Source organism: Lissotriton helveticus, chromosome 9 (assembly GCF_964261635.1).
Source record: "Lissotriton helveticus chromosome 9, aLisHel1.1, whole genome shotgun sequence".
NCBI classification, from domain to species: Eukaryota; Metazoa; Chordata; class Amphibia; order Caudata; family Salamandridae; genus Lissotriton; species Lissotriton helveticus.
In genome coordinates this window covers 153,005,060-153,018,611 of record NC_136070.1, presented here as the reverse complement: position 1 = coordinate 153,018,611, position 13,552 = coordinate 153,005,060, and the positions used below count along the sequence as shown (strand labels likewise).

General features: G+C 44.6%; 1 protein-coding gene across 3 annotated transcripts in view; it reads right to left on the bottom strand.

The window, feature by feature from the left end:
* Positions 1-1,596: 1,596 nt before the first annotated feature.
* Positions 1,597-13,552, bottom strand: part of LOC144781059 (uncharacterized) — a 376,284-nt gene continuing 364,328 nt past the window's right edge. For all 3 annotated transcript variants that reach the window (XM_078659688.1, XM_078659690.1, XM_078659689.1), the window contains one exon: positions 1,597-1,931. In XM_078659688.1, coding sequence (XP_078515814.1) covers positions 1,730-1,931 — 202 coding nt within the window. In that variant the 3' untranslated portion in view covers positions 1,597-1,729. The remainder of the gene's footprint in view (positions 1,932-13,552) is intronic.

Here is a 13,552-nt window from a genome sequence, read left to right as displayed (position 1 = left end):
GCACGCTCAAAGAACTAGGAGCAACTGCTGAGCCAATACCACTTTTCCACTTCTTACAGACACCAGCACCAATACTCCTATTAGAACATTGGAATGTGGAGCACTCCATTAAATAGAGAACTTTGCACACCTATCAGTTGCCATCTACTTTATTTTCTAGCCTACCTCAGTTCTGAAGTCTTGGCCTGCTGAAGACTTAATTCGATATAGTTACAAGATGTTTTACCATCTTCCAAAAATTTTACTCTAGGGTCCAGATTTGTAGTTACAATTGGCGAGTTGTGCATATTTTATGTCACTTCGCCTATTATTGCTTATTTCTATCATTAGTAACTAGTATGAAGAATAGAGTTCCTATTATTTGAGAGCTTCTGTATCCCCTGGCTTAGGTGTTTATTTCCAACAGTGATTTGAATTATGTTGTGCTGTACATTGCTTCTTCAAACACCAGCAAGGTTTGATCGCTCTTCTATGCCAAGCTACCTAACAGCGAGCCAGAGATACCTTAAGAAAACGGGAGACATTTCAATTAATTTACGTTGAAAGCTTCTTATGGAGAAGTATTACACCTACTAGTTTCATGACGCTGAGGATAAGGCAAGCATAACACAACTATCAATAGAGTGTACAAAAAAAGCAGTTTTTGAGGTTGTGCGAAAGGATGTAAGTTCATTCCAGAGCTGAGGTGGCCTGCCCCCTGTTGTGCTGGCTGCATTTTTCAGAACCTTGGATAGAGCTTGGAATCCCTCCTTCGCAGCACCCGAAGAGGCCACCCAACCAGCGGAGCCGGTCAATAGCCGCAGGAGGATCAGTGATCCAGAGGAGAGGGGGACTGACTTGTGGAACCCGAATGTGGATGAGCGAATGGAACACAGGTGAGCGCCTTTGGGGATGTGGCACACCAAGAAACAGATCACATGGAAATTAAGATGTAGACTGCAGACACGCATAGAAGATCTAGGACGTATCCAAGATACACAGGCCGGGATCGTTTCCAGATAAAGGAGTGACAGTCCTCATAAGGTGCGCAAGGAACAGTGCAGAAGGATATCGTGATCGGCAACCAGTGCAGACCAAAAGTGGGCAGGCATGATAGAACATAGTCACACCCATGATGAGCAGAACTGCATGTTTTTAAACCCCTTTGAAGTGCATGATAAGAAATGTTGGCAAACTTAAGTAATTTACACTGGCCTAGTCCGGCCGAGGCCCAAGAGCGGCAGCCACTGGCAAGCGTCTGAAGTCAGCATTATTGGAGACCACAGCAGAGGTTTGAGGGGCGAGGAAATGGCCAGAATCAAACAGAACACTTAAGTTCTCTTCGGATTCTGCAGGAGGAGGAGATCACCCCAAAGCCAAAGGCCAATAACCGTCCAGCCAGGAGCAGCACTAGCGCCTATCACTAACAATTAGTTTTTGTCCAAATTATTGTTCCAGTTTCGCCATAGTCCTTATCAGCAGACAGCACCTCGCCACCAAGAAGCTGCGTCCTGGTGCTGTGTACGCGCAGGAATAGTCTGATAGGTCGCTACCACATCTCACACCTATACAGAGCTAGTAACCTTTGCCCATTCAATATACAAGCAACAACTTGAGCACTAATTAGAAAAAATCATTTTATTACAAGTAAATACCCAACCATGCTTAAATCATGGCTGAACAAACAATGCATACATCATTAGAACTTCAGAACGTTACATTTTTTTAAAGGCCGACATGCAACATTCGATTACTCATACAGCGTAGAAAAAATCTCGCAAGTTACAGATCTTGCGGGCCGTTTCCGGATGATATGAACCGAGTTCCCAGTCACGTTGCGGAAGTACATAATCGCTTCCGGTGTCAACACGTGGTTGTTGGAAATATCAAGTTCTTCCAAGTACCGCAAATGAATGAAAGTAGACAAAATGTCATCAGTCAGCGGGATGTTGCTAGGATTTAAAAGAAACGATAATTTTTTATGAACTGCAACAAGCTAACCATTAATTCTTAACACAAATACCAATAATATAATAAAATCTTGTGCACGTGGAAGCCCTGTATCCAAGTATGCGCTCCCATCATATAACCACACATTTAAAGTTTCATTTATAGAGAATCTAAAGATCTTGGGTTGGGGAAAAGTCAATAATATTGCTATATGGTAATCAGTTAGACCCAACAGTTCACGTGCAATTCCTCTCATTTTGCACTAATAAATCAGCAGCCTTTTCCTAAAACCCCTAAACACATCACTGGACCTTCAGGAAACTTGGACTAGTAAAGTCGGACCCCTGTTGCCCGGCAGGCACGTGCGCGCACGCATTCAAGCGCTTGTTGGCGAGTGCAACCAGCTTTCTGGCGGCTGTACTTGGCCTATATCTTGGGGGTAATTTCTCTTCTGACAATTATACTAGCTGTCGGCTATAACGCCGTGAGACTACTATGTTCATGTTGGGGCTGCCCCGCATCCTGTTGGACCGTGTCGCATGTGAACGGATAGAGGCCTTGGATTCCTAAAGGGCTCAAAGGGGACCAGCACTGACAAAGACAGGTAGTCTTAGGTGCGCCTCTGCAACAGGTTGCACGCTTGTATGTATTAAAGCACATGGGAAGACGCAGAGTAAGTATCAGGGGGTGTACTAAATATCTCTTTCACCCCACATACAACAGAGGGGTCTATAGTATAACCACAGCCAGGGTAGACAAGCCATCAAAACGGTTCATTAACAGACATCCACTCTTATTGCTTTACTAAACTATGTAATCTTGAGCAGATACAATCGCCCTTTTTGACAACCCCCCAGCCCCTTCCTAGGTCTCCATATCTACCAGAACGGGGAATCTTTGTGAAGAGGTCATGATGTGTGCCACTGTTAACAGCCTTCATGCAGGTTTTATGTTCTGCAGAAGGGCCACACAGAAGCGGCGTCAGCTTCCCATCGATATGCTGACAACATTCTGACTGCTCTTGGAACCGAAAACACAGTCCAGATGCCTATCATTGTGAAACAAAGGATTGCTCGCTGTTGACAAGCCATAGTGCCGATAATATCAGGGGCGGCTCTTCCACATGGGCGGGGTAGCGTCGCCCCACTGCTTTCTCGCAGTGCGAGAAGCAGAAACATGAAATCGTATGAATATAATTTTATGTTTCGGCTTCTCGAACTGTGAGAAACTAGAAGGGTGTGGTTGGGAGTGGGCGGGTCGGGGAGGAGTGGTTAGCCCAATGTTATGGGTGTTGACTGTTTGGTCGGCCCCAGGGTCGACCAAACCAGTCATGAGCACTATCCCGTTTTCTCCATGTACGGTGCATGCAGCCTGCATGGATAAAACGGCCTCCCCATAGACGCCTGTTCGGACGGCGTACTAGCCAATCACACCACTGCCATTGCAGGGTTGTGATTGGCTTAGGAGAGGGAGGCTGCCTGTTTCTGCTTCCTGTGAGCAGAAAGAGAGCAGGAGAAGCAGCACAGGACTGGAGGCGAATGCAGGTAAAAAAAAAAAAAAATTACTAAAGTAACCCCCCCGCCCACTCTCTCCCTGCGCGACCCCCCACCCGCAAGCTTGCCGGCCGCAACTGGATATTAGCGACCCCCCGCTAGCAGTAATTGATCACAGGGAACAAAATAATAAGTCCACATAAATTTTGTTGGAAAACAATTTGCTGCAGGTTTATTTCATACAAGAAGTATGCCAATGTGGTGGGTTAACTTACAGGCTGTCCAAGGGCAGGCAGCAGTAACTAACCTAAGCTGCACTGCCCGCCCACCTCTATAACCTCAGAATCAAGGGCATCAGCCACCAAGTCACCACCATCCATCGCCACAGTCACCTTACCTGATGCTTGGAAACACACAGAAGTCAGACCGCTCCTCATAAAACCCTTCGCCGACTACAGTGAAGTCCAGAACTACCGCCCCTTCTCACTGCTCCCTTTCCCCGCCAAAGTCCTCGAGAATGCCATCAACCAGCATGTCACGAACACCTGGAGAGAAAGAACCTGCTTGACACCTCCAAATATGGTTTCTGCACCAACCATAGCATCGAGAACACTCTCATCGTCACCACTGACATCCGCACCCTTCGGGACAGACGAGAATTAGTGGTCTTGATCCTCCTTGACCTCGCTGCAGCGTTCAACACCATATTCTACCTCACACTCATCAAGAGACACCACCACATCGGGATCCATGGAGATGCAGTCAGATGGATCGCATCATTCATCATAGGACGAATGTAGAGAAACTGCATACCTCTCTTCGCCTCAGAACCCAGGAACACTGTCTGCAGAGTCCCTCAAGTTTCACCCTTCAGTCCCACCCTCTTCAACACCTACATGAAACTTCTAGCCGACATAGTCAGAACACACAATCTCAATATCATATCCTACGCTGACACTCCTCTCATCCTTTCGTTCTCAGCAGACCCCCACCACCACAAAGATAAACTTCCACAACTGCATGAAATACGTCACCAACTGAATGAAGACCAACTGTCTGAGGCTCAAAACTCACAAGACCGAAGTGCGTATCTTAGGCAACAACACTTCTCTTTGGAACGACACCTGGTGGCCCACCAAACTTGAACTTACTCCCACAGCCGCAACCACAGCATTATCCTGGACAACAATCTCCCCATGAAGGGGCAGATCAAAGCAATCTCCTCCACCTGCTTCCACACTCTCTACATGCTCCAAAGAATCTTCAAATGGCTCCCCATCAGCACAAGGAAACTGTCACTCAAGCCTCGTAACCAGCCAGCTGAACTAAAGCAATACATTGTATGCAGGAACTACCACCAAACTGATGAAGAGACTACAGACGATACAGAATTCAGTGGTCAGACTCATCCCTAACCTGCCCAAACAGACCAACATCATCCAACAGCTCAGGAACCTCCACTGGCTCAGTGTCCAGAAAAGATGGCAATTCAAGATACTGACAAGCATACAAAGCCCTCTTCGGCCTAGGACCAGCATACATCAACCACCAACGGATCTTCCACATACCATCCAGAGACCGTCACTCAGCCACTCTCACGCAGACATTGCGCATCCGCTGAATCACCTCACCTCTGGACCTCACCCTCGCTGGCAGATTTCAGGAAGAGACTCAAGACCTAGATTTTCAACTGAGCCTTGCAACCTAGCACCTGGAGACCCTCGCAGGTGATTAGCTTTGGTATAAAAAAAACATTGATTGTTGCTATCCAGTTGTAGTTAGTGCCATTAAGTTTAAAATAGCCATGCTAAAACCTAGTGGTACAGTCCAAATAAAAGTAGACCTGTGGAAGTGTCCTTATATCATCTCATTCATACGGGGATGCAGTAGGCTCCCACTGAATGTAAACCTGAAACTACTGTCGCAGCAGATGCTTACTATTCATTGAACCCACATATTTCTGCCCTAGCAACAAAGAGGTCCTCATATCAAGAAAAACAGTCCTGAGAATCCGTGATACTCAAAATAAAAGTAAAGCAGCCATGTTGCAAAGGGCTTGTACTATCCCAACTAGGTTCAGTCCAGCCATTGAGAAGGAGTGGTAGAGTTACACACACTCAGAAGCCCAATAAAAAGTAGAGCAGACATTCAGAAATGTTTTGTGCCTATCTGATAATATGCACATTGCACACTGGTACACTAGTGCTAAAAGCAGAGAAAAATCATGGCGATATACTGCCAAAATAATAAAATCCTTTTAGCAAATTATGCAAGAATTTGGCTTACCAGAGTTCGATAGGCTCCGCTCCAAGCAAGTACCACATTGGGCACTTCATGCATAACTGACCAAAGGGGTATTAACCCCTTGCCTGCTCATGACGAGCTCAGCTCGTCATGAGTTGTGCCGCTCGCACGCTGACGAGCTGAGCTCGTCATGTAACGCGGCTTTTAGAAAAAAGCCGCACAGCGCAAAAATAACCGCCGCACGCATGCGGTTAATGACATCTCAAGGAAGGATAAATGGACTTCTCAGGCTGCAAAGGAGAGTGAGCATTTTGGTATCATGTTATAATACATGACCCTATAGCTGACTACAAAGAAGTAAGGATGTGTGGCATGACTCCTACGGTCTTGGCCTTCTTGCTGCAGCTGAATTTGGAGGAAGGAAAGCCCAATCCTGAATGATTGGGACCTTCCCCATACCACATACCTGAGGTCCTCGTCCCTGCAGCTCCAAACATCACAGACCTGGAGCATGAGTCGGCCATTTGTAGGCTGCAGCATGAAGAGTTTGTGGTAACAGCCCAGCTTGCGTCTGAGCCATGAGCTCCTATTCGGCAAAGCGAAGAACCCAATTCAGAGGATTGGGCCAATCGCCAGGGCAGTGGCTCTGAAGGTAGCCTACTCTGTGCCACTGCATGCCCACCCTCCAGTCAAGATGTGGGTGGGGCTTTCAAGCTGTCCTGGGATTGTTCTGCGCCACTGATTGGGGCAGAATGAGAGTGTCCTTAGTGACTGGCTGACCCTCATGCAGATGGCCCCTTTAATTGGGACAGTGGTTCTGGTAGTGGGTCACAAAGCTGGAAAGTATCCAAACACTTTAGTCTATAATCCCTGCTTCAGTGACAAGGGTACTGATTCTCTGTAGAGATGGCCTGTCTGACTCAGTGTACTGCATTGATGTTGAGCCCATATACTTGGATGCAGACATCTGTTAAAACATCCAACTAATCCAATTTGTGAGTCAGCAACTGCTACCTGTGCCTTGATCATTTTGTTTGCCGTATAAATACTGCTTTCTACCTGGATCGTTATTTTCTGGTCATCAGTAAGTCCAGAATGAACAAGTCCCTGTCCTATGTTGTTTTGCACCCAGATGTTTTCCACTAAGATTGAACTGACAGATCAGATGCTGCAATTCTTGCAACAGACTCCAGCTACTGAAAACGGATCAATTGCTGCACTAGCACAGTGATGGAGGGTAAAACAGATGTCCTTGCTGTGGACATCAATCTGCTTTGAATGGGTAAACACAAACGGAGAGGGTAAAAGACAGAGGTGAACATTGTGCATTGTTGACATCTCCAGTATCATGGCTGCAAACAATGACCGAGCTCATTCGGTATGTACTGTATAAGGCTGATAACACTAGAAATCAATCCATATACAACAACAAACAGGGTATTGGCCTGCCGTAGCATGCTGGGAGCTCGAATGTGGAGTACTTACTGGGCTACTGTAAAAAAAATTCTCTTTTGGATCGTGTGACTGCCTGGGAACCAACCTAAAGGTGCTCTAACTGGCTTTTCAAGCTTGGACTCTGATGTGGAAGACTAACAGATTTGTTGCCTTTGCCCGCTATCACTTCATTGACAGCAGATGGCCTTCTTTGAACAGCGGCCTGAAAGTTGCAAATGATGCATGTACGCTGGATGGATGTAAATATATATTTATGTATATATAGACTCGTGACCAAGGGAACTTTTTTCCGAAACGCGGTGAGTCATGCATTACCGCAATACATTTCTGCTGAAATGCATTTGGAGAAAAAAATATATATATATATATATTACCTACTGGCGATAGCCAGTAGGTATATATAGTTAGGATTTTTTCTCTATGGGTTTTCTGAAAATTCTATGTCTAATAACTTTGGCGTTTGTGGACGGAATTGGCTGAAATTTTCAGGAAAATTGCACATTTAGTTTCTGAGCAGCCCCTAAAAATTTGGGGGGGGTTTCGTCAAGGGGGGGCCGAGAAAAAAGGGGGTCCCAAAACGCATTTTTCCCATTCATTTTTCCATAGGGCGGTTGGACTCACTTTTAGCTCGAACGGCTGAATGGATTTACATGAAACTTGGCAAAATTGTAGATATGGTTTGCCCGCCGTGCCTTTGCTATGTCTCAATATATGTGCTCCAGTGGATTTTGAGAAATTAACGTTTAAAAAAATATATATATCTGTAACAGCGCTCCGGTTAGCGCTCCGGTTAGCGCCCCGGTTCGCGTACCTGACGCGTAACGGAACTTCGCGAAGCGAAGCCGATTGGCTCTCCGGTGGCTGTCAACATTCTAAACAGTCCGGAGCGGCCGCCATCTTGTCTCTCGGTAGGATCGAGAGACAAGATGTGGTGAAAAACGAAGGGGGAAATGAAGGAAAGGGGGCAAGGTAGACCCCTCCTGACCCCAAGGATTGATGAGGGGGATATTAAAGTGCTCCGCGTGGCAAAAAAAAAATTTTTTTTGCGATTTTTCGCCGTAGAGGCGCGTCCCGGTACGCGAACCGGGCAGCTCACCGGGCAGCTAACCGGGCAGCTAACCGGGCAACATTGTAAACAGTCCAGAGCGGCCGCCATCTTGTTTCTCGGTAGGTTCGAGAGACAAGATGTGGTGAAAAACAAAGGGGGAAATGAAGGAAAGGGGGCAAGGTAAACCCCTCCTGACCCCCTAGGATTGATGAGGGGGATATTAAAGTCCCCCGCGGGGCAAAAAATTAAAAATAAAAAATTTGCGATTTTTCGCGGTAAAGGCGCTTCCCGGTACGCGAACCGGGCAGCTAACCGGCAGCGTAACGGGAGTCCGCCATCTTGTGTTTTTGGAGCGTCCGGTTCGCGTACCGGGTAGCGTCCCGGTAAGCGTAACAAGGGGAAAACCAAGAGAAACAGTAAAAAAAGAAATTAAGGGAATAGATTTCCAGCAAACTTTGAAAAATTGTAGGGACTGTTTGTTTGATGTGCCTTTGCAAGGCCTCAAGATATGTGCACGTGTGGATTTTGTCTAATTAGGTTAAAAAAATATATATATCTGTAAGCGTGCTCCGGCGCGCTTACGTTATGGGTTTTGTTTGCGCTGCAGAGCCGATACGTCACGGTTATGCGACACGTCATTAGGCGTCTCACGTGGCTACGTGATACGTCACGTAATAAAGAATATATGTTACAGATATAGATATTAGCTTTTAAAAAACCAATGAAATTCACTGAAAAAACCATAGGTTATAGACCATATATAGTTAGGAATTTGCATTTACAAAACCTTGAAAATTCACTGAAAAAACCATAGGTTAGAGACCATATATAGTTAGCTGGACATTTTATTGACATAAAACCAATGAAATTCCATATATAGTTAGTTGCACTAACTATATATCGCGCACCCGCAATCCACTGCTGATGATGTCACATATTACATCATTCATGACATGGTCAGTGACATCACTGATGACATCACTGATGACATCTCAAATGACATCACTGATGACGTCACTGATGACATCTCAAATGACATCACTGATGACATCATGACACACCAATACCAGTTACTACATACGCACTCACTGATTCCTACGTCTACACACACATTCACTCATTCACCCATACAATCACTCATACATACAGTCACTCATTATTACAACACTATCATATGCACTCATACACCGATGCAGACACTCACACACTGCCACTCATCCATGGAGTTACTCACACACCTAGTCAGTCCTGTAAAGAATCAATCACACTTCGATTTCCTCATCTATACAGTTAAACACAGAACACCATACTTCAGTGACATCACTGATGACATCACTGATGACATCTCAAATGACATCACTGATGACATCATGACACACCAATACCAGTTACTCACACACCTAGTCAGTCCTGTAAAGAATCAATCACACTTTGATTTCCTCATCTATACAGTTAAACACAGAACACCATACTTTTTCACACATATACTAACACATACTTACTCTTATACAATCACTGATACAAGTACACATTGATATGCAGAGTCACACACCTCCCAGCCAGCCACACACACACTCAGTCTTCCATACATCCACTCATTCTTCAATATGTAAAACATATTTAAACTTTACAAAAACACACAGACACTAGATGATGTCATCAGTGATGTCATTTGAGATGTCATCAGTGATGTCACTGACCATGTCATGAATGATGTAATATGTGACATCATCAGCAGTGGATTGCGGGTGCGCGATATATATATAGTTAGTGCAACTAACTATATATGGAATTTCATTGGTTTTATGTCAATAAAATGTCCAGCTAACTATATATGGTCTCTAACCTATGGTTTTTTCAGTGAATATATATTACCTACTGGCGATAGCCAGTAGGTATATATAGTTAGGATTTTTTCCCTAGGGGTTTTCTGAAAATTTTATGTCTAATAACTTTGGCGTTTGTGGACAGAATTGGCTGAAATTTTCAGGAAAATGGCACATTTTGTTTATGAGCAGCCCCTGAAAATTTGGGGGGGTTACGTCAAGGGGGGGCCGAGAAAAAAGGGGGTCCCAAAACGCGTTTTTCCCATTAATTTTTCCATAGGGCGGTTGGACTCACTTTTAGCTCGAACGGCTGAATGGATTTACATGAAACTTGGCAAAATTGTAGATATGGTTTGCCCGACGTGCCTTTGCTATGTCTCAATATATGTGCTCCAGTGGATTTTGAGAAATTAACGTTTAAAAAAATATATATATCTGTAACAGCGCACCGGTTCGCGTACCTGACGCGTAACGGAACTTCGCGAAGCGAAGCTGATTGGCTCTCCGGTGGCTGTCAACATTCTAAACAGTCCGGAGCGGCCGCCATCTTGTCTCTCGGTAGGATCGAGAGACAAGATGTGGTGAAAAACGAAGGGCGAAATGAAGGAAAGGGGGCAAGGTAGACCCCTCCTGACCCCCTAGGATTAATGAGGGGGATATTAAAGTGCTCCGCGGGGCAAAAAAAATAAAAAATGTTTTGCGATTTTTCGCCGTAGAGGCCCGGTACGCGAACCGGGCAGCTCACCCGGCAGCTAACCGGGCAGCTAACCGGCAGCGTAGCTGTCAACATTGTAAACAGTCCAGAGCGGCCGCCATCTTGTTTCTCGGTAGGTTCGAGAGACAAGATGTGGTGAAAAACAAAGGGGGAAATGAAGGAAAGGGGGCAAGGTAAACCCCTCCTGACCCCCTAGGATTGATGTGGGGGATATTAAAGTCCCCCGCGGGGCAAAAAATAAAAAAATAAAAATGTTGCGATTTTTCGCGGTAGAGGCGCTTCACGGTACGCGAACCGGGCAGCTAACCGGCAGCGTAACGGGAGTCCGCCATCTTGTGTTTTTGGAGCGTCCGGTTTGCGTACCGGGTAGCGTCCCGGTAAGCGTAACAAGGGGAAAACCAAGAGAAACAGTAAAAAAAAATTAAGGGAATAGATTTCCAGCAAACTTTGAAAAATTGTAGGGACTGTTTGTTTGATGTGCCTTTGGAAGGCCTCAAGATATGTGCACGTGTGGATTTTGTCTAATTAAGGTTAAAAAAATATATATATCTGTAAGCGTGCTCCGACGCGCTTACGTTACGGGTTTTGTTTGCGCTGCAGAGCCGATACGTCACGGTTATGCGACACGTCATGAGGCGTCTCACGTGGCTACGTGATACGTCACGTAATAAAGAATATATTTTACAGATATAGATATTAGCTTTTAAAAAACCAATGAAATTCACTGAAAAAACCATAGGTTATAGACCATATATAGTTAGGAATTTGCATTTACAAAACCTGAAAATTCACTGAAAAAACCATAGGTTAGAGACCATATATAGTTAGCAGGACATTTTATTGACATAAAACCAATGAAATTCCATATATAGTTAGTTGCACTAACTATATATCGCGCACCCGCAATCCACTGCTGATGATGTCACATATTACATCATTCATGACATGTTCAGTGACATCACTGATGACATCTCAAATGACATCACTGATGACATCTCAAATGACATCACTGATGACATCATGACACACCAATACCAGTTACTACATACGCACTCACTGATTCCTACATCTACACACACATTCACTCATTCACCCATACAATCACTCATACATACAGTCACTCATTATTACAACACTATCATATGCACTCATACACCTATGCAGACACTCACACACTGCCACTCATCCATGGAGTTACTCACACACCTAGTCAGTCCTGTAAAGAATCAATCACACTTCGATTTCCTCATCTATACAGTTAAACACAGAACACCATACTTCAGTGACATCACTGATGACATCACTGATGACATCTCAAATGACATCACTGATGACATCACTGATGACATCTCAAATGACATCACTGATGACATCATGACACACCAATACCAGTTACTCACACACCTAGTCAGTCCTGTAAAGAATCAATCACACTTCGATTTCCTCATCTATACAGTTAAACACAGAACACCATACTTTTTCACACATATACTAACACATACTTACTCTCTTGTACAATCACTGATACAAGTACACATTGATATGCACAGAGTCACACACCTCCCAGCCAGCCACACACACACTCAGTCTTCCATACATCCACTCATTCTTCAATATGTAAAACATATTTAAACTTTACAAAAACACACAGACACTAGATGATGTCATCAGTGATGTCATCAGTGATGTCACTGACCATGTCATGAATGATGTAATATGTGACATCATCAGCAGTGGATTGCGGGTGCGCGATATATAGTTAGTGCAACTAACTATATATGGAATTTCATTGGTTTTATGTCAATAAAATGTCTAGCTAACTATATATGGTCTCTAACCTATGGTTTTTTCAGTGAATTTTCAAGGTTTTGTAAATGCAAATTCCTAACTATATATGGTCTATAACCTATGTTTTTTTCAGTGAATATATATATATATATATATATCTCCACAATTTCTCCCCAGCAGGAAAGAAGGTGAGCAGAACACGTGACTTGCTGTTTGCAGATTTTATTTCTTAATGTAACAGCATGTGGCATAATCCTAATGCATTTCATTCTAACATAGAACTTCTTCAGAGGTGAGCCCGCACCAAAACACGCCGCTTGCATCCACAGCCTGATGTCCTTAATTCATTATTTTTTTCTTTCCTCAGGTGGAATGTTTTTATACTTGCATTGTGGGGCTTGTGGTGCAAGTGGATATGTCTGCTTTCTTCCCCCCAGTGGGCGTTGCTAAAACCATGCTGCTACGAGTTTGATACTCCTGTTTGTTATTTCAACATTAACTTGCACAAAGTCACCCCGTATCTAGCCCATTTTCAAGGCTGATTCGGGTCCAAAACAAAAGCCGGTCTTCGGCGGCACCGCATTGCCCTTCAAATTTACACGAGCTGCACAGACGGATCTAGGTCGGGCAATGATGGCGCTCTAGTGGTGGTGCGTCGCTCTTCGGCAGAACCAAGCCGATATTACATCAACAATTTCCCCCCAGCAGGAAAGAAGGTGAGCCGCACACGTGACTGGCTGTTTGCAGATTTTATTTGTTAATGTAACAGCATGTGGCATGTCCTTAATTCATAAATTTTTTCTTTCCTCAGGTGGAATGTTTTTATACTTGCATTGTGGGGCTTGTGGTGCAAGTGGATATGTCTGCTTTCTTCCCTCCAGTGGGCGGTGCTAAAACCATGCTGCTACGAGTTTGATACTCCTGTTTGTTATTTGAACATTAACTTGCATAAAGTCACCCCGTACCCAGCCCAGCCACATTAAGAAATAAAATCTGCAAACAGCAAGTCAGGTGTGCCCCGGGAACCCCATCCCCTGGGGCCTGGCCACTTGGT